At 35.0% G+C, this 21565-nt stretch overlaps 1 protein-coding gene and 1 pseudogene across 12 annotated transcripts in view; one reads left to right on the forward strand and one right to left on the reverse strand.

Annotated features, from left to right (window-relative positions):
- The window catches only part of MLLT10 (MLLT10 histone lysine methyltransferase DOT1L cofactor), a 223698-nt gene that overhangs the window by 47288 nt on the left and 154845 nt on the right, over window positions 1-21565 (forward strand). For all 12 annotated transcript variants that reach the window (XR_010023857.1, XR_010023858.1, XR_010023859.1 and 9 more), the window contains exon 5: window positions 19492-19601. Coding sequence is in view for 9 of the 12 variants with exons in the window: in XM_063099795.1 (XP_062955865.1) it covers window positions 19492-19601 (110 nt within the window). In the remaining 3 variants the exon portion in view is untranslated. The remainder of the gene's footprint in view (window positions 1-19491; window positions 19602-21565) is intronic.
- On the reverse strand, window positions 1055-18881 carry LOC134380101 (PRELI domain-containing protein 1, mitochondrial-like; annotated as a pseudogene).

Below are 21565 nucleotides of genomic sequence, written 5' to 3' on the forward strand. Positions count from 1 at the left end.
GCTTTTATGACTAATGTTTGTATATATGTTATTTTGCTTGTATGCAAGTATATCTGCAGGATTATTCCCAAATGTGGCATTGTTGGTGAAAGAGATTTTGCAATTAATTTTGATAGGTATTCCCAAATTATTCTCCCTAGTAGTTGCACCAGCATATGTTTCCAGCAGCAATGAATGAGAAAGCTGTTCTTCATAACCTCGGCAATCTAATAGGTGAAAGTTGGTATATCAGAGCATTAAGTTTGCATTTCTCTTATTACAAGTGAAGTTGAGCATCTTTTCATATTTTGAAGAACTATTTGTTTTTTCTCTTCTGTGGTCTCTTCATATGCTTTTTTGATTTGGTTGTTGATCTTTTTCTTTTTGATTTCTTGGAGCTGTAATAGGAGCCCCTCATATACTACTCTTTTTTGATATGAGTTAGAATTTATTAATCTTGTCTCATGGCTTCTGTGTTTTAAATCATTAGTTAAAGACACTTTCCCTATTCCGAAGTTATAACAGAATTCTTTCATGTTTTTCTATAGTTCTGAGGGTATTTTAAAAAGTTTGTGGAAAGATAGAATTGAAAGATAATACAAATCTTTCCATGAACTTCTTGAAGTGCCTTTGTATTTGGGGGTTGGAGGGAGGTTGGTGGCTGGTTGAATTCAACAAATATTTATTGAATGTCCTATTATGTGCTAGACATTGTTCCAGGTACCTGGGACACGTAATAGAACAAAACAAAGATCCCTGCCCTTGTGGTGTGTACAGTCTAGCACGTCATCTGCATTCTGTCTGTAACCCTGGGCAAGTCACCACACTTCTCTGTGCCTCTGTCCTCAGTGCCTTATGGGGTAATTAGCAGGCCCGGCTTAGATGTGGGTAAAGTACCTGGTATATTGTAGATGTTGTACAGAACACCCACCTCCAACCTAACACTTGGACAGTAGATAGGAATGTAAGTTGATTTTTAATAATAAAGTACAGTGGAGAGAGGGCGGAGGGATTTGAGCTAGGTTGTCTGGTGTTTTGTGGTGGTGGTGGGGAGCTGCATCCGGGCCTGGGCTGGCTACACAAATTTGTTGCTGCTGCTTCTTAGATATTGTTTTGTTGGCAAGGCCTTGGCCTTCTCTGTAGCTGTCAGTATCATTTCCTTTGCCCTCCTGGCTTACTTGGCTATTTCAACATGTGTTTTGGAAGGGGGACTCACCTTGCAGCTTGGCCAAGGTATATACAAAACCCTTCGTAGTCTTGGTCATTTTGCTTTTGAACTGATGGGACCAAATTACTGGACAGCTCTGGAGACACTAAATTCGCTAGAGGAGACCCTACATCCCTGTGGGTTTTCAGTCCATTCTCTGTTATCAGAGTTCACACAATAAACACATTGTTTCTTCACATGGTTGATATGCCAGGTGAAGGTTGTTGTGGTCTGATTCTGCGTGTCCCCAGTAGAGTCCTCCAGGATGTACACTGAGTAAGCAACATTGGTAGGAAACAGTAACTTGGCCCAGCAGGACATCATGTTGGTCTTAGTCAGAAGTCACTGGGACAGGAGCTTCTGGTCAGGGGTCACCTCCCGGTACTATGTCTTCCTTCAAGATATGTTTGTTATAGGCATTTGGATACTGCTGTCAGGATACAGGAACTCATGGTTCCCGGAACTCCAGTGAACACGTTGACCCAGGAAATACTCTGATAGCATTGTGGTGAATGGATTGGAAAGGGTGTGAGAGCAGATTAATCCTAAAAAAGACAAGTGAAGCTGGATTTTAAGTGCATTTAACATCCTTGAAATCAGCTATATGGCCTGGGGGATGTGGGCAGATGGAGAGAAAGAAATAATTTAAATTATAGAGGCAAGTCAGCCTGTCATTTTACTCACCTCTAGGCAAACCTGTATAGAAATCCCTTGGGAATGATTTTAAGGTTTTCCCAGCCGTCACTGACAAAGATGTGAAATGTATTATTGAGGGGGCCAGGCAAGAAGTAGTGATATTTTACTTACGTTCTTGAATAAGAAATTTAAAAATGAATTGAGGGCTATTGATAGGCATTATCTCACAGAAAACTAAGTAGAATTTAGGAAACCTAACGGGTTTGTGTATTTAAAACCATATATAGTATAACATACTTTCCCTGTTGAAATTTAGTGGATTTTTCAAGGATACTTTTGGTTGTGCTTATTTTTTGCTTTATGCTCTGACTTTGGAACCTAATACTATCAAAGATAAGATTCTGTTTTATTGCAGTAAGTCCAGGGCAGAGATGAGGAAGGATTGGTTAAAAAGATAGAAGAAATTGGAGGGATAAAAATTAGAGAATGGACATCAGAAATATTAATGTGGTAAAATTTTACAGGTGTATTTTTTAAAAAATTTTATTATTGAAAATTTTAAGCATATATAAAAATGGAATGAGCAGATATGTGCCATCACTTTAATGGTGATCAAGTCATGGTCATTCTTGTTTCTTCTATACCCTTTCCTGCCCAATTCTTCTTATTATTTTGAATGAAATCACAGATATCATAATAATTTCAGATATAAATATTTCTGTAAGTATCTCTAACATACATGGATATTTTAAAAATTCACAGTACGTTATCACACCTAAAAAAAAATTGACAAGGATTTTTAAAAAATCATCAAATATTTAGTCATTGTTCAAATTTCCCTAATTGTCCCCTAAGCATTTTCTTTTATAATTGATTGAATTAGGAGCCAAATAAGGCTCATAAGTTGGAGCCAGATAAGGTGCATATGTTGTACTTGCTTGATACATCTCTCAGTTCTCTTTTTAATCTATAGGGTTCTTCTCCTTTCCTTTTTTTCCCCCCTTGTCAATTTACTTGTTGAGAGATGTGGGTTATTTGTCCTGTAGAGTTTCCCACAGTCTGGATTTTGTTGCATCTTAGATGGGCTTTTTACACTTTTCTTTGTTCCGTGTATTTTCTGTATTTTGGTAGTTATGTATCTAGGTTCAGTTTTTTGAGAGGTAGTGGGCAAGGATACTTCATAGATAAGGGCTGTGACTTCCTTCAGGAGGCATATGGTGTGCGTGTGTGTGTATATATATATATAAATATATATATAAATATATTTTTTTATGTGTAAACACTTCTATTTTTTAATTTAATTTAATTTAATTTAATTTTTGGCCACAAAACAAGTCTTAACACAATTAAAAAGACTAAGATCATAGAAAATATGTTCTCTGACCAAAATAACAGAAGGAAATTTAGAAAAGCTACAAATGGGTGGAAATTAAACAAACAATACTCTCCTAAAAAAACAGTGAGTAATAAGAAAAATCACAGGGGAATTGGAGAGTACTTTAGATAAAAATCAAAGTGCAACATATCAAAATCTGTAGGATATAGGGCTCATGCAGTACTTAGAGGAAAATTTAGTCTCAAATTACTAATGTAAACTTCTTCCTTAAAAAAATAGAAAAAGAGAAGAGCAAACTAAACCAAAAGCAAATATAAGAAGGAAATAACAAAGATTACAATGGAAATATATGAAATAGGGAATTAAACAATAGAGAAAAACTGGTAAAAACAAAAATTGTTTCTTTAAAAAGATCAACAAAATTTGCAAACCTTTATCTAGGCTGACCAGGAAAAAAAGAGAGAAGACAGAAATTATTAAAATCAGAAATAAAGCAGGGGCGTGGTAGAGCAGTTGCTTCTTCTGTTACGCTAGAGTGTTCCTTGAGGAGAGAGATGTCCTCTTCTTTTTCTGGTCTCCACTGGTGACTCTCCTTGTGTCTCTGCAGTTGAGTGGTGGGCTGCCTGCATGGCAGCTGTGGCATTGAGCCACTTTTGTAGTCAGTAGCTATGGCTGTGGCTGTAGCGGTGGCTGTGGTGGGCCACCTGTGTGGAAGTGGTGTTTTGAATGTGCTCTGTTTCTTGGCTGCTTCCAGACAGAGGGGGCTGCCATTGGCTCCTGCCTGGGACCCTTGGCGTACTCGAGGCATATGATATTTGTTTATTTTTCTTTTTGTGATATTAGTTGTTGATAATCAGTATCTGGAGTCATTATTTTATTAAATACAGGTAGAATAAACGGTGATATTTTAGCATTACTTCATATATTATGTATATTACTTCTATAAAGAGAATCTTTTCCTTATCAACTATGTCATTACTCGAAGTGCAGTTTTGTGAAGGAAGGACAGGATACACTATTTATTTTTAATTGAAGTGATATTTACATGACATTTGAAATTAACTTTTAAAGTATATAATTCAGTGGCATTTACAGCTTTCAAGTCTGAAAACATTTTCATTACCCCAAAAGAAAACCTCCTACCCACTTAGCAGTTACTTTCCATTCCATTCCCCACTTCCCCTCATGCCCTGGCAATCACCAGTATACTTTTCACTTGTATGGATTTACGTATTCTGAACATTCCATATAAATGTAATCATATAGCATGTGACTTTTTGAGTCTGGCTTCTTTCACTTAGCATACTGTTTTTGAGATTCATCCATGTTGTAGCCTGTATTAATATTTCATCCATCTTATGGCTGAATAATATTCTTTTGTATATTTTGTTAATCCTTTCATTTGTTGAAGGACATTTGGGTTGTTTCCACCTTTTGACTATTGTGAAAATAGTGCTCCTGTGAATAATTCAGGTTTTTATTTGAACATCTGTTTTAAGTTCTTTTGGGTATATACTTTGTAGTAATATTGCTGGGCCACAAAGTGATTGTATGTTTAACTTTTTGAGGAACCATCAAATTGTTTTCCATAGGGGTTGAACCATTTTACAGTAACGTATGAGGGTTCCAACTTCTTCTTATCTTCAGCAACACTTTTTATTTTCTGAAATTTTTTGATTATAGCCTAATGGGTAATATTTGTTGTACTCTTGCAATTTTCTTGATAATATCCTTTGATTCACATTAGTTTTTAATCAGTTGTATTTCTGTACACCACTGATGAGGAATCCAAAAAGGAAATTAAGAAAATTCCATTTATAATGGCATCAAAAAATAATAAAATACTTAGGACTAAGCCTAATCAAGGAAGGAAAGACTTGTAAAACTGAAAACTATAAAATATTTCTGAAAGAAATTAAAGAAGACATAAATAAATGGAAAACAATCCTGTGTTCATGGATTAGAAGACTGAATATTGTTAGGATGTTCATACTACCCAAAGAAGTCTACAGATTGAGTGTAATCCTAGTGTCCTTTTTTTGAGAAATAGGAAAATTCATCCTGAAATTCATATAGAATCTCAAGGGACCCCAGGTAGTCAAAACAATTTTGATAAAGATGAACAAAGTTGGAGGACTCACACTTCCTGATTTTAAAATGTATGACAAACCATGGTAATCAGAACTGTGTGATACTGGCCTAAAGACAGACAAGTAGACCAATGGAATAGAATAGAGAGCTCATAAATAAACCCTCACGTAAACAATCAAATGATCTTAACAAGAGTGCAAGACCATTCAGTGGGGAAAAGACAGTCTCTTCCAGAAATGATGTTGGAAATACTGGATATCCACAGGCAAAAGAATGAAGTTAGACCCTTATTTTATAGCATATATAAAAGTGAACTCAAAATGAATTAAAGATCTAAACATAAGACCAGAAACTAAAACTCCTAGAAGAAAACATAGGGGAAAGGCTTTATGACATTGGACTTGGCAATGATTTCTTGGATACGACACCAAAAGTGCAGGCATCAAAAGTTAAAATAAAGGGCTGAGCCCGTGGCGCACTTGGTAGAGTGCTGCGCTGGGAGCGCGGCGACGCTCCCGCCGCGGGTTCGGATCCTATATAGGAATGACCGGTGCACTCACTGGCTGAGTGCCGGTCATGAAAAAATGACAAAAAAAGGAAAAAAAAAAAAAAAAAAAAAGTTAAAATAAACAAATGGGATTACATCAAACTTAAAATTTCTGTGCACCAGAGCACAAATCAACAGAGTGAAAAGGAAACTTATGAAATGAGAAAAAATATTTGCAAATCATATATCTGATATGGAGTTAATGTTGAAAATATATAAATAAGTTGAGCGTCTGAACTCTGAAATCTGAAATGCTCCAAAATCTAAAACTTTTTGAACATGACACCCAAAGGAAATGCTCATTGGAGCATTTGGATTTTGGACTTTTGGATTTGGAATGCTCAACTGGTAAGTATAATGCAAATATTCCAAAATCTGGAAAAATCTGAAATCCAAAGCCCTTCTGTTCCCAAGCATTTTGGGTGAGGAATACTCAAGCAGTTTAAAGAATTCCTGCAAGTGAACAACAAAAATCAAATAACCCATTTTAAAAATGGGCAAAGGACTTGCATATTTACATTTCTTTTGGTTTTATTCTTAGGAGTATAATTCCTGAGTCATATGTAACTGTTAGCCTGTTGGGTAATTGCCAGTCTGTTTTCCAAAGTGGCTGCACCATTATACATTCCCATTAGTAGTGTACAGTTGTGCACATCACAACACACTCAGTGAAGGACCACATATATGCCAGTGGAGCAGTAGTGTATGCTGTATAGCCTAGGTGTATAGTAGGCTGTACCATCTAGATTTGTATAAGTATACTGTATGATGTTCACACAATGGTAAAATCACCTAACAATATGTGAGGGGTCTTCAAAAAGTTCGTGGAAAGATTTGTAGTATCTTTTAATTCTGTTTTTCTACAAACTTTTTGAAGTACTGTTGCATTTCTCAGAATGTGTCCCTGTCATTTAGCAACTCATGACTGTTAAACCTATTTTCTATATCCCTGTCAATGCTTTTTATTGTTTGTCTTTTTGCTTTTAGTCATCCTGGTCATTCCGTGATGACTAATGATGTTGAGCATCTTTTCATGTGGCTATTAACCACTTATCTATCTTCATTCTGAAAATTTGTGCCTTTTACTTGGGGTAGTTAGATTATTTACATTTATTGTCATTAATGATAAGGTCAGATTTAAATTTAACATCTCATTATTTGTTTTTATTTATCCCATTTGCTTTTCTCTCTCTCTCTCTCCCTCCCTCCCTCCCTCCCTCCCCTCTCCCCTCCTCTCTCCCCTTTCTCCTCTCTCCCCCCTCTCCCCCCTCTTTCCCCCCCTTTCTCCTCTCCCCCCTCTCCCCTCCCCTCTCTCTCCCCTCTCTCCCCTTTCTCTCTCCCCTCTCTCTCCCCTCTCTCTCTCTCCCCTCTTTCCCCTCCTCCCCTCCTTCTCCTCTCTCTCTCCCTCCCTCTCTCCCCCTCCCCTCTTTCTCCTCTCTCTCTCCCCCCTCTCCCCTCTCCTCTCCCCCCTCTCCCCTCTCCTCTCCCCCCTCTCCCCTCTCCTCTCCCCTCTCTCTCCCCTGTCTCTCCCCCTCTCTCTCTCCCCCCTCCCCTCTTTCTCCTCTCCCCCCTCCCCTCTTTCTCCTCTCCCCCTCCCCTCTTTCTCCTCTCTCTCTCCCCCCTCTCCCCCACCCCTCTTTCTCCTCTCCCCCTCCCCTCTTTCTCCTCTCTCTCTCTCCCTTCTCTCTCCACCTCCTCTCCTCTCTCCCCTCTCTCTCTCCCCCCTCTCTCTCCCTCCTCCCCTCTTTCTCCTCTCTCCCCCTCTCCCTCTCCCCCCTCTCTCCCCCTCTCCCTCTCCCCCTCTCTCCCCCCATCTTTCTCCTCTCCCCTCTCTCTCCCCCCTCCCCTCTCTTCCCTTCCCCCTCTCCCCCTTCCCCCTCCTCTCTCTCCCCTCTCCTCTCTCCCCTCTCTCCTCCCTCTCTCTCTCCCCCCTCTCTTTCCTTTTCCCTTTCTCCCTCTCTCCCTCTCCTCCTCATCTCTCCTCTCTCTCTCTCTCTCTCTCTCTCTCTCTTTTTTCTTGGTGGCTGGCCAGTGCAGAGATCCAAACCCATGACCTTGGTGTTATAAGGTTGTGCTTTAACCAACTGAACTAACTTGCCAGCCCTCCTTTTTTTCTTTTTTTGTGATTTTTATGGTTCCATTTAATCTTTTTTGTTGTTTATTAGCTGTATGTTTTGTTGTGTTATGGTAGTCATTGTTTTAGAGTTTAAAGCATACATCTTTTTTTTCTTACAGTTAACCATTAAGTGATGTTGTACTATTTCACACATAGTATTGGATCCTTACAATAATATCCTTTTGTTTCTCTTTATTGGCCTTTATTCAGTTGTTATGCATTTATCTATATTTTAGACTCCACAATGAATTTTCATTATTTTTGTTTGAACAGCAGTTGTTTACTGTTTAATGTAGATCTTTTTTCTTTCTTCACACTTTTTTTTTTTTTTCGCAGCTGGCCAGTACAGGGATCGAACCCTGGACCTTGGTGATATCAGCATCATGCTCTAACCAACTGAGCTAACTGACCAGTCCTCTTCTTTAATTTAACATATGGCATGAAGTTACAATAACTGTTTTAATATCTTTTTTTTTTTTTGGCTAATTCTACCATTTATACCACATCTGGTTGATTTTTAAAATTAAAAAAATCTTTTAATTGTACATATTTGTGGGTTAGAGTGTGTTGTCTCAATACATGCATTTATTGTATAATAATTTACTTAGGGTAGATAGCATATCCATCCCCTAAACATTTATCTTTTCTTTGCAGTGATTACTTTCAAAGTAGCTGTTTAGAAATGGACAGTACAATATTATTAGCTCTAGTCAGCATACAGCACCAGAGCTTATTTTTTTTCTATGTACCTATAACTTTGTACCCATTAATTCACCTCTTCCCCTCCCTCCTGCTCTCGTTCCCCTCTCTCCTGCTCTCGTTCCCCTCCCTCCTGCTCTCCTTCCCCTCCCTCCTGCTCTCCTTCCCCTTTCAGCTTCTGGTAGCCACTATTCTATTCTCTACTTCTATGAGAACCATTTTTTTTTTTTTTTTAAAGTTTCCACATATGAGTGAGATCATGCGATATTTGTCTTTCTATGCCTGATTTACTTCACTTAACATGATGGTCCCACTTCTACTCACATTGCTGCAAATGGTGGGATTTCATTCTTTTTTTTTTTTTTTTAATAGCTCCATGGTATGCCATTATGTATCTATACTACATTTTTTTAATCCATTCATCCGTTGATGGACATGTATGTTGATTCTCTCTCTTGGCTATTGTGATTAGTGCTGCAATGAACATGAAAGTGTCTCTTCAATATATTGATTTCAAATCCAAAAAAAAAAAAAAAAAATATATATTGATTTCATTTCCTTTGGGTTATGTACCCAGTAGTGGGATTGCTATGTCAAAGTATTTCTGTTTTTAATTTTTTGAGGAACCTTCATAATGTTTTCCATAATGGCTATATTAATTTATATTCTTACTAGCAATTTATGAGAGTTCCTCTTTCTCTGCATCCTTGCCAGCATTTGTCATTTTGTCTTTCTGATAATAGCCATTCTAACTGGAGTGAGATGGTATTTCATTGTGGTTTTGATTGTATTTCCCTGATGATTAGTGATGTTGAACATTTTCATTTATACCTGTTGGTCATTTATATATCTTCTTTTAGAACTGTTCAGGTCCATTGCCCATTTTTCAATCGGTTTATATTTTTGCTTTTGACTCTTTGAGTTCCTTATGTATTCCGGATATTAGCTCCTTGTCAGATGCATAGTTTGCATGTAGTTTCTCTCATTCTGTAGGTTGTCTTTTTACTTTGTTGATTGCTACCATTGCTGTGCAGAAGCATTTTTGTTTGACGGAATCCTTTGTCTACTTTTGCCTGTGCCTTTGAAGTCTTGTTCAAAAAAGCATTACCCAGTCTGATTTCATGTAGCATTTCTCCTATGTTTTCTCCTAGTAGTTTCATAGTTTCTTAGTTTCGGGTCTTAAATTTAGGTCTTTAAGTTGGTTTTTATTTATAGTAAGAGATAGGGGTCTAGGTTCAACCTTCTGTATGTGGATATTTAATTTTCCCAGCACCATTTATTACAGAGGTTGTCCTTGTCCTAGTGTATATTCTTGGCACCTTTGTCAAAAATCATTGGCCATAGATGCATAGGTTTAATTCTGGACTGTCTATCCTGTTCCATTGGTTAATTTGTCTGTTTCTATGGCTATCTCAGGCTGTTTTGGTTACTATAGCTTTATAGTATACTTTGAAGTCAGGTGGTATGATGCTCCCAGCTTTCTTTTTGTTCAAGATTGCTTTGGCTATGCGAATGGGATCTTTTGTGGTTCCATACAAATTTTTAGATTGTTTTCTGTGTTTCTGTGAAGAACATCATTAGTATTTTGGTGGGGATTGTGTTGCACTTTTAGATTGCTTTGGATGATATATGGATATTTTGATGCTATTAATTATTCCAGCCCATGAACATGGGATATCTTGCCATTTATTTCTGTCTTCCTTAGTTTCTTTCATCAATGTTTTATAAAAGTTTTCATTATAGAGATTTTTTACCATGTTTGGATAAATTTACTCCTAGGTAATTCATTTTATTGGAAGCTATTGTGAATGGGATTACTTTTTTGATTTCTTTTTCAGATATTTCTTTATTGTTGTATAGGAAAGCTATTATGTTTTGTATGTTGATTTTGTACCCTGAAACTTTACTGATTTCATTTATTCTAGCAATTTTTAAGTGGAGTTTTTAGGGTTTTCTGTATATATGATGTCATTTACAAATAGGGATAGTTTGATTTCCTCCTTTCCAGTTTGAATGCCCTTTTTAAAATTTAATTTAATTTAATTTAATTTAATTTTTTTAAATTTTATTTTGTCGATATACATTGTGGCTGATTATTGCTCCCCATCACCAAAACCTCCCTCCCTTCTCCCTCCCCCCCTCCCCCCCAGCAATGTCCTTTCTGTTTGCTTGTCGTATCAATTTCAAAAAAATTGTGGTTGTGGGCCGAGCCCGTGGCGCGCTTGGTAGAGTGCTGCACTGGGAGCGCGGCGACGCTCCCGCCGCAGGTTCGGATCCTATATAGGAATGACCGGTGCACTCACTGGCTGAGTGCCGGTCACGAAAAACCGACAAAAAAAAAAAAAAAAAAAAAAAAAAAAATTGTGGTTGTTATATCTTCCCCCCCCCCCGTTTGTGTGTGTGTGTGTGTGTGTGTGTGTGTGTGTGTGTGTGTGTGTGTGAATTTATATATTAATTTTTAGCTCCCACCAATTTGAATGCCCTTTATTGGTTTCTCTTACCTTATTGTTCTTGCTAGAACTTCTACTACTGTGTTGAATAAGATTGAGGAAAATGGGAGTCATTGCCTAGTTTCAGATTTTAGAGGAAAAACCTTCAACTTTGTCCGTTCATTATGATATTAGCTGTGGGTTTATCACATATGACCTTTATTGTGTTGAGGTACATTTCTTCTGTACCTAATTTTTTGACTCTTTGTCGTGAGTCGTGTTGAATTTTATAAAATGCTTTTTCTGATTCAATTGAAATCTTTTTTTTCTCATTCCATTCATGTGATGCACCACATTTTATTTATTTATTTATTTATTTTTCTTAATTTTATTTTGTCGATATACAGTGTAGTTGATTATTCTGGTCCATTACCGAAACCTCCCTCCCTCCTCCCTCCCCCCCCCTCCCACCCAACAATGTCCTTTCTGTTTGCTTGTCGTATCAACTTCAATGAATTGTAGTTGTTATGTCTTTTTCCCCCTCGCCCCCCTGTTTTTTGTGTGTTTGTTTGTGTGTGTGTGTGTGTGTGAATCTATTTATTTATTTTTAGCTCCCACTAATAAGTGAGAACATGTGTGCACCACATTTATTAATTTGCATATGATCAACCATCCTTGCATCCTTGGGATGAATCCCACTTGATTGTGGTGAATGATCTTTTAAATGTGTTGCTGGATGTGATTCATTAGTTTTTTGTTGAGGAATTTTGAATCTATGCTCATCAAGGATATTGATTTGTACTTTACTTTTCTTTGTTGTGTCTTATTTCCAGTTTTGACATGAGGGTAATGCTGGCCTCATACAGTGAGTTAGTATTTCTTCCTCTTTAATTTTTCAAAAGTTTGGGAAGAATTGGTATTCTTTAAATGTTTGGACTTATTACTGCTTCATTCTCATTACTCATTATTGGTCTATTTAAGTTTTCTGATTCTTTACGATTCAACCATGGTAAGTTGTACGTGTCTAGGAATTTATTCATTTCTTCTAGATTTTCCATTTTGTTAGCATATAGTTGTTCATAATAGTCTCTTACCCTTTGTATTTTTGTGGTGTCAGTTGTAAAGTCTTCTTTTTCATTTCTGACTGTCTTCTCTTTTTTTCTTTGTTAGTCTAGCTAAAGGTTTATCAATTTTATATTTTCAAAAACCAGTTTTTTTGTTACATTAATCTTTTTTTTTTTTTTTTTTTGACCAATAAGGGGATCGTAACCCCTGGCTCGGTGTTGTCTGCACCACACTCAGCCAGTGAGCGCATTGGCTATCCCTATATAGGATCTGAACCCGCAGCCTTGGTGCTCCCAGCGCCGCACTCGCTTGAGTGAGCCACTGGGCCGGCCCTTGTATTGTTTTTTAATCTCTAATTCATTTATTTTTGCTGTGACCTTTGTTATTTGTCTCCTTCTAATTTTAGATTTAGTTTGTTCTTGTTTTCGTGGTTCCTTAAGGTATAATGTTAGGTTGTTTATTTGAAGTCTTTCTACTTTTTTGATGTAGTCATTTATTGCTAGAAACTTCTCTGTTAGAGCTGCTTTTGCTGTATCCTATATGTTCTGGTATGTTGTGTTTTAATTTTATCTCCAGAATTTTTAAATTTCTTCTTTGACCCATCTGTTATTTAAGAGCATGTTGTTTAATTTCCGTGTCTTTGTACAATTTCCAGTGTTCCTTCTGTTATTGATTTATAGTTTCATTCTGGTTGGAAAAGATAGTTGGTATGATTTTAATTTTTTTGAATTTGTTGAGACTTGTTTTGTGACCTAACTTATGGTCTCTTCTAGAGAATGTTCCACATGCTGCTGAGAAGAATGTGTGTTCTGTAGCTCTTTGATGAAATGTTCTATAAATGTGTTAGGTCCAGTTGGTCTAGAGTGGAGATTAATAGTGATGTTTCTTGGTTGACTTTCTGTCTGGATAATCTGGTCATTGCTGAAAGTGGAGTGTTGAAGTCCCCATTTATTATTGTATGGTATCTATCTCTCTTATTGGATCTAATATTTGCTTTATATGTCTGGGTGCTCTGGCGTTGTTGGGTGCATGTATATTTGGAGTTTTTATATCCTCTTGTGGAACTGATCCCTTTGTCATTATAAGAAACAATGACCTTTATTCTTCTTTACCTTCTTTTCTTAAAGTCTATTTTATTTCATATATATGTATAGCTACTTCTGCCCTTTTTTGATTTCCAGTTGCATGGAATAAGTTTTTCCATCAGTCCTGGGTTTATCTGATTGATTTTTCCCATTATAGGTTATATTTTCCTGCCTCTTTGAGTGCAAGCTAATCTTTGAATTGTGACATTGTGAATTGTACCTTTTTGGATATATTTATATATACCTTTTGTGTATATATATACACATACACACACAGACAAATTTTTTTTTATTGAGATAAAATCCACAGAACATTTACCATTTTAAAGTGAACAAATTCGTTGGCATTTGGAACATTACAAGGTTGTACAACCGCCATTTCTATCTCATTTCAAAACATTTCATCACCCCTAAAGGCAACCTCATATCCCTTAAGCATTTGTTTCCCATTACTTTCATTTTTTCTTTGATCCACTGGTTGTTTAAGAATGTGTTAAATTTCCACATATTTGTGAATTTTCCTGTTACTGATTCCTAGCTTCATTCCACTGGGGATTGAGAAGATACCTTGTATGATTTAATTCTTTTTAAATGTATTGCGTACTTGTTCATGCCCTAACATATAGCTTCTCTTGAAGAATGTTCCATGTGCACTTGAGAAGAATGTGTATTTTACTGTTGTTGGGTGGATTGTTCTATTAGGTTTGTTTGATTTGTAGTGTAGTTTTAGTCCTATATTTCCTTATTTATCTTATGTCTAGATGTTTTATCTGTACTTTAAAGTGGAGTGTTAAAGTCTCCAGCAGAACTGTCTATTTCTTCCTTCGGTTCTGTCAGTTTTTGCTTAACATATTTGGGAAGTTTGTTGTTTGGAGTTTATGTTTATAATGTTTACATCTCTTTTATGAAATAACTTTTTTGTCAATATATAATGTCCTTTGTCTCTTGTTACAGTTTTGGCTTAAGGAAAGTCTATTTCATGAGATATTAGCATAGCTAGCACAGCTTTCTTTTAGTTACTATTTGTATGGAATATCTTTTTCTGTCTTTCTCCTTTTCACCCTATTTGTGCCTGTGTATCTTAAGTGAGTCTCTTGTAGGCAGCATATAGTTGGAACAGTTTTTAAAACCCATTCACTCAGGGCCGATCCCATGGCTCACTCGGGAGAGTGCGGCGCTGGGAGTGCAGCGGCGCTGGGAGCACTGAGGCCATGGGTTCAGATCCTGTATAGGGATGGCTGGTGTGCTAACTGGATGAGCGCGGTGAGGACTACACCAAGCCAAGGGTTATGATCCCCTTACCGGTCACCAAAAAAAAAAAAAAAAAAAAAATCCATTCACTCAAACTCTGTCTTTTGATTAGAGACTTTAATTCATTTCCATTTAAAGTAATTCCTGATAAGGAAGAACTTATGCCATTTTACTGTTTTTTTCATATACATCTTATGCCCTTTTGTTCTTCAATTTCTTTATTACTGTCTTCTTTTTCTTTTTCTTTTTTTTCGTTTTGTGACTCTGGAATTCTTTCTGTTTTTCTTTAATGTATAGCTTTCATTTTTTCTCTTTTTTGGTAGTTTCCATGGGGATTACAGTTACTATCATCTTAAATTTGTTAATAACCTTATTTGAATTAATATCAACTCATCTTCAATAACATACAAAAACCCTGCTTTTATACAATTACATTTCTCTATGTTGTTTTTTTCAAAATTTGTGTCTTCATACATTGTCTTTGTACATCTTTATATATTGTGTGCCCATTGACACACATCTATAGTGATTGTTTTCATTCATCTTCTAAGTCCTGTAGGAAATAAGAAAGGGATGTACAAATTAAAAATATTATAGTACTGGCTTTTATTTTTACCTACATGCTTACCTTTACTGAAGTTCTTTATTCTTTTTGTATGGCTTTAAGTTACTGTCTAGTGTCCTTTCATTTTAGTCTGATGGACTCACTTTACCATTATTTGTATTGCAGGTCTTCTAGTGACAAACTCCCTCAGCTTGTGTTTCTGTGGAAATGTCTCGTTTTGTCCATACTTGAAGCATAGTATGGCTGGATATAGAGTTCTTGGATGATAGGGGTTTTTTTTGTTGTTGTTCATACTTTAAAAATACCTCACAACCTAATGGCCTGCATTGATTTTGATGAGAAATATGTTACTCTTACTGAATATTCCTTGTACTTGACAAGTAGCTGCTCAGTATTTTCAAGATTTTCGTTTTTTACATTAATTATATCTCAGTGTGGATCCCTTCATGTTTATTTTTGGGGGTATGTTGATCCTCTTGAATGCATATACATTTATTTTATTAAATTTTGGAGGTTTTGAGTCATTATTTTTCTTCAAATATTTTCTCTGCTCATTTGTCTTGCCCCTTTTCTTTTGGAAATTCTGTTATGCATATGTTTTTAGACATGATTGTGTCCTATTGGTTTCTTAGGCACAGTTCTTTTTCTTCCTTCCTTTTTTTTAAAGCTCCTCAGACTGGGTAATTTCAGTTGGCTTGTGTTTTTTCTTCTGGCTACTCAAATCTGTTGAAACCCTCTAGTGGTTTTTTTTTTGTTTGTTTTAGTTATAAATTTTAGCTCCAGAATTTTTGTTTGGTTCCTTTTATAATTTTTCTCTGTATTGATAATATGTAAGACAGTGATTTAAAGTCTTTGCCTAGTAAATCTGATGTCTGTGCTTCTGCAGGGGCAGTTTCTGTTAATTTCTCCTGTGAATGTGCCATATTTCCTTTTTCTTTGCATGCTCTGTAACTTTTTTTTTTTAAACTGGACATATTGAATTATGATGTGGTAATATCTGAAATCAGATATTTCTCTTTCCTCAGGGCACAGTTTCTTTGCTTGCTGCATGATAAAGCTGTTCTTTTTTTTTTTTTTTTTTTTTTTAGCAATTTCCTTACAATTTTTTGTAAAGTGTGTATTCTTTGTCATGTGTATTCTCTGAAGTTGCTGTATCTTTGTTTTGTCTTTAGTCAGTGTTTAACAAAGACTTCCTTGAATACCAGGTGCTAGATAGAGAGAAAGAGAATAAAAAAGGAAAAAAAGAAAAAAGAAATACTCTCCAGTGTTTGCAGACGAGCTGTGTCATGGCATTCAGTGTTTAACTAGTCTATTTAATACTCTTTATTTACTGCCTTAGCCTTCACTGCCTGCTTGCGCTGTGCTTAGAGACCAGCCAGAACTGAAAGTTTAGAGTTTGCTCAGTTTTTTTTCTGAGGAATGGTCTTGCCCTGGGCATACCTGTGGCACTCTACACCCTCCAGCACACTTTGGTGCTTTTCAATGTACCAGTTTCCTAGAGAAGCTTTCTCCCTGGTTTTTCCTTCCAGGATTTTGGCACTCTGTGTATCTGTGGGTTGTTTGTCTACCTCATAATGATTTTGAGGGTCATCTTTCTGCCCTGAGTGAATTCTGAGTTTGTTAAAAAAATGAACAGTAGCCTGCAGACACTTTGGAACAGATAAACGTAATTCTTTGCAAATAAAGTCTCCTCTGCTCTTTCTAAAATCAGAGACCAGGGTTCCACACTGAAAACTCTAGCTTCTGTCTTCAAGACCACCTCCAAACCTAGGGTAGGTGTGGATCAAGGGAAAGTAAAAATTCTCAAAGATATCCTGCCATTTTTAAGTTCCCTTTTTCTTGATTCAATATTTGCTTGGTTGCAACAAACTAGTTCTGATTAATTGTGTTCGACAGTTCCTGTTTGATTTTTTTGATGTTTTTGTTTGTGGTTGGGCCTGTACTTTGAGCTTCCTACTCCCCCATTTTTGCTGTCATAATCTGGATATTTTTGCATTTCTCTATATCTTCTTGAGCTTTATTCTGAGATAGAGTTCTTTGGAAACAGTTCCATCCTTTCAAGTTCTGCTCTTAATGATTTGTTAGTGGGTCCAGAATTGTTTGGTCTAGAGGTAATTACTCTCCATTACTGAGGCAAGATCTTTCCAAGAATTCTACCCAGTGCTCTGTGTATTGTGAGTTTTTTCAGTTTAGCTTGTGGGAACCCTTATTGTTCCTCTGTTCTCTCTTTTCTTTCTTCTTTGTGATTATGTGAATATTTTTTAGTACTGCATTTTAATCAATTTAATATTGCAAGTAATTAGTGTTGCATTTAAATTTAATAGTTTGCATTAAATTGCCTTTTTGGCTATATCTCTTTCTGTATTGGTTGTTCTGGGGATTACAGTTTTCATACTAATAATTTCAGTCTACTGTGTGTACCACTTCACACAAAATGTAGAAACCATGTAGATATCTACACAAAATGTAGAAACAGCTAAAGCTGTTTCTTCCCCAGTCTTTATAATAGTTTTAATGTGTTAAATCTACATACATCACACACCCTACCAGACAATATTTTAATTTTTAATGTAAACATTGTATGAATTTTAAATGATAGGTGGCATTCTTGTTGTTTTATATGGTCAATATCCATTAAAAGTACCTTCATGTTTATCACTCTTCATTTATTTCTTCAACTCAGAGCTTCCTTCTGGGATCATTTTCCTATTAACCACCCAAGGAGAATTGTTTGGGGTTCCCTTTAGAGGAAATCTGTTTAGAAATACTTTCTTGCTTTATTTATATAATTGTTACTTTGATGATAAGTTTCTTCTTGATTCTTTTTAAGATTTTTATCTTTTTTCCTTTGGTTTTCTGTAGTTTTACTAATGTGCTGAGGTGTAGATTTACATGGTTTATAGTGGTTTTTCAATGGCTTGCTGTCTTCTGTTCTAGAAAGTTTTTAGATATCATTTTAAATATAGCTTTTGTGTTTTCGCGGATTTCCCTGACACTAACATGTATTAGGCCTGCTTATTGTGTTTTCATGTCTCTTGCCTTTTTTTGTATTTTTCATATTTTTGTATCTTATGCTAACATTCTGAGTATTCTTTTCTGACCTGTTTTGTTGCCCACTAATTCTCTTTTTGTTCATGTCTAAACCATTGTTAATCCCACCCATTGATTTCTTAATTTCTATGTTTTTACTTCTGGAACTTTTATTTATTATTATAGTTTTCAGGTTTTTTGCAGCAGTTTCTAATTTTTTCTTGTATATGTTTGATCACAATAAGAATACTCACATTAAAATCTATATCTGATAACTCCAAAATACAGATCTCTTTTGATTTTCTTTTTTCTGCTGGTTTTCATTCATGTTGTCTTGTCTCTAATGTTTTTGGCACTTTTTATTGTGCTGGAAATTATAGTGAACAAATTTTAGAAATTAACTATAGCCAAGATGATATTATTTTCCTCCAGAGAGGATATATTTTGCTTCTGCTTGGTGCTTAGGGGTACTCGAAATGGAGGATTACCTTACTCAAATTTCAGAGTTTGAGATCATCCAAATCTGGGTGCAGCCTATGTACTTTTAGTTTATTCTTACTCTTGGCTTGTAGTCTTTCAGTATTGCAATTGAAAAGGGAGTGAGGGACTTACTAGTTCCCCTTCTCCTTTGGTTGTCTATATATGTACAAGGGTCCTTCAGAAAGTTCATGGAAAATGGAATTAAAAGGTAATACAACTTTCATGAACTTTTTGAAAGACCCCTTGTACATCCCTGTACTTACAGACTCCTCAGTTTGTGAGAGGCACCTTTCATCCTCATACCTGCTTTCTCTGAAATAGGCAAATGTTTCCTGGGCAAAAGTGTGGCCAAAAGCTGTATCCATCTCCTTAGACTTTCATCCTTTTCCAGTTTTAGCCCAATAATTCTTGATTATTGCATTAACTCTTTAATGCAATAAAAGAGAATGTAAACAGTCACATTTCAAAAATTAAAATAAACATTAATATTTAATTTCAATTGTTAAAATATTTCACATTAAAAATCAAAGTAGCAAAATAATGTTAATACTAATATTCAAAATACTGACATTAATATAAAATTAAAAATTTAATTTTGATATTTATTATTAAGATTAAAGTATTAAAACTTTTAAGTAGTAGATTCCTTAAAACTGTTTTCATAGTGGTTTTCTAGTGTTGATCTGAATTGTTTAATCTGTCCTTAGAAGATGTGTCAGTGCCAACATCTGAATTTATAAATGTTTCCCTTTCTTTTATGTTATTGTGCATAACTGCGGAAATGATTAAGAATGCTTTGTCAGTCATGGTTTGACTATTCTCATGCAGTGGAAGTAAGTCAGTAATGAGAAATTTGTAAATGTCTTTGTTGTACATTTGCTTAAATAGGCATTTAAGGGCTCTCTTTACAAAGTTAGTGATTTGATTTTATTTTTGATAAAACTGAAAAAATGACTTTTTGAAATTTATTTTTAGGTTGGGCTCATGTCGTCTGTGCCCTATATATTCCAGAGGTACAATTTGCCAATGTTTCTACAATGGAACCAATTGTTTTACAGTCTGTTCCACATGATCGTTATAATAAGGTACAGTGCATATTATTTTACTACTGTTTGAATGTAAGTTTTTTTATTTTAAAGCTTAGAGGTGGGAAGGATTTTTTTTTTTTTTTTGTATTTTTAAAATTAAAATTAGAGGCCTCCATTAAAAAATTTAAATTTTAGACCTCCATCAAATTCCAGAGATATTTGGGAAAAATAGAATTACCGTGCTTACCTACAGCTATTAAAATATGTTACTAAGGTCACAGGAGTTCAAAACAAATAAAACTATGTTACCTTTTATTCTAATTTAGGTATTTAGTATTTTGAAATTTACAGAACCTTACAGGCCTTACAGATTTGTCCTTTAAGAGTTACTGATACTTGCTCTTTCAGGTATCAAGGTTCTTTTAAATTTGAATTAATCTTTATTTACTGTAACATTTATTATAATATCATAATTTTTTCTTAAAAAATAATCCTGTATCAGAATGTTACCTCCTGCAAAAGTTATATAATTCTTATTGTTGGCCATTTAAAAAAATAAAAACCTTAGTTAATAGTTAATTTTTTTAATATGTATTTTTACTAATTTAGTACACATATGCTATTGTTGGTGGGCCTGTTAGCTCAGTTGGTTAGAGTGTGGTGTTATAACACCAAGGTCATGGGTTTGGATCTCTGTACTGGGCAGGTGCCAAAAAAACACAAAGAAACAAACAAAAAAATATATTATCGTTTATTCTCTTCTGCATTTTAGAAGGTTTTTCCATTATCTAGTATGCTTCAAAAGTCAATTTAAGTGAAGTGTTACCATTTAATTGAAGGTACATTTTTTTATCCGTGGAAGAAATCGAAGCCAATTTTGAGTTTCAGATATATTTTTGTATTGAAAACTCTTTTTATTATGTAATTAATATTTATTTTAAAAATTGGAAAGTACAGAGAAATAAATAAAAAGATACAAGACAAAAATCGTCCTAAATCTTCCCATTCAGATCGCTCTAGATTTATTCTGTTCATTTTTGCTTATGATATGTACTTGTAAAAATTTTGGAACCTATCGCTCATATTATTTTGTTTGCATTTGAAACTATTAACCCTGAAGGTCTTTTTGTGTCAGGAAATTACATTTCTGCTGTTATTTTTGTTGGATACTTTGAAATACAGAACATTATTAGATTCAATAAACTATAATTTAATTAAGTAACCCTTTATTATTGAAGGGCTTCGTTTGGTGTCTGGCATATAGTATACGCCAATAGAATCTTTGTATAAAAGGGTATGAAAATTTTGGAAATTTCAATAGATGTATTGTATGAAATTGCCTCTAAAATTCAGTTGCCAAGTTATAGTACATTAGCAATATGTGAAATTGCTCATAACCTTGTATCATGTTAAGTGCACTGTGTATTACTATGAAGAAAATTTTTGCTATTCTTTTTAGTGAAAAAAAGAGTGTTTGAATGATTTTCTTTTGAGTAGTGGTAAGGTAAATATTTTAAAGTTTTTTTTTAAAAAGGTTATTCATATTTGTTAATTGACCTTGCATGTCTCTTTGTTCATTTTAATGGTGTAATTTTTTTCTTACAAAATATTTTATGTCAGATATATTCTTTTGTCATATATATTTGCTGTGTATTTTTTTGCCTGTCATATAACATTTGCTTTCTAATTTTTGTTATGTTTTCATGGTTTTATTGTAGGTATTCTAGCAGGTTAATTTTTTCTAGTATGGAAGTTTAAAATTTTTTCTTTTATTTACACACCTATTCTTTATTGTTTCTGCCTTTGATGCCATGTAGAGAAAATCTTTCTCTACACTAATGTGTAAATACCTTTTTTAGTACTTTCAGAGTTCATTTTATTTTTTATTTTTATTTATTTTTTGGCAGCTGGTCTGTACAGGGATAAAACCCTGGACCTTCCTGTTATCAGAACCACATGCTAGCCCTAAAGTTCACTTAAAAAAATACTAATTTTTCCTTTTAATTTTGAAATAGTTTAAA

The sequence above is a fragment of the Cynocephalus volans genome, chromosome 6 (assembly GCF_027409185.1).
Source record: "Cynocephalus volans isolate mCynVol1 chromosome 6, mCynVol1.pri, whole genome shotgun sequence".
In the NCBI taxonomy this organism is placed as follows: Eukaryota; Metazoa; Chordata; class Mammalia; order Dermoptera; family Cynocephalidae; genus Cynocephalus; species Cynocephalus volans.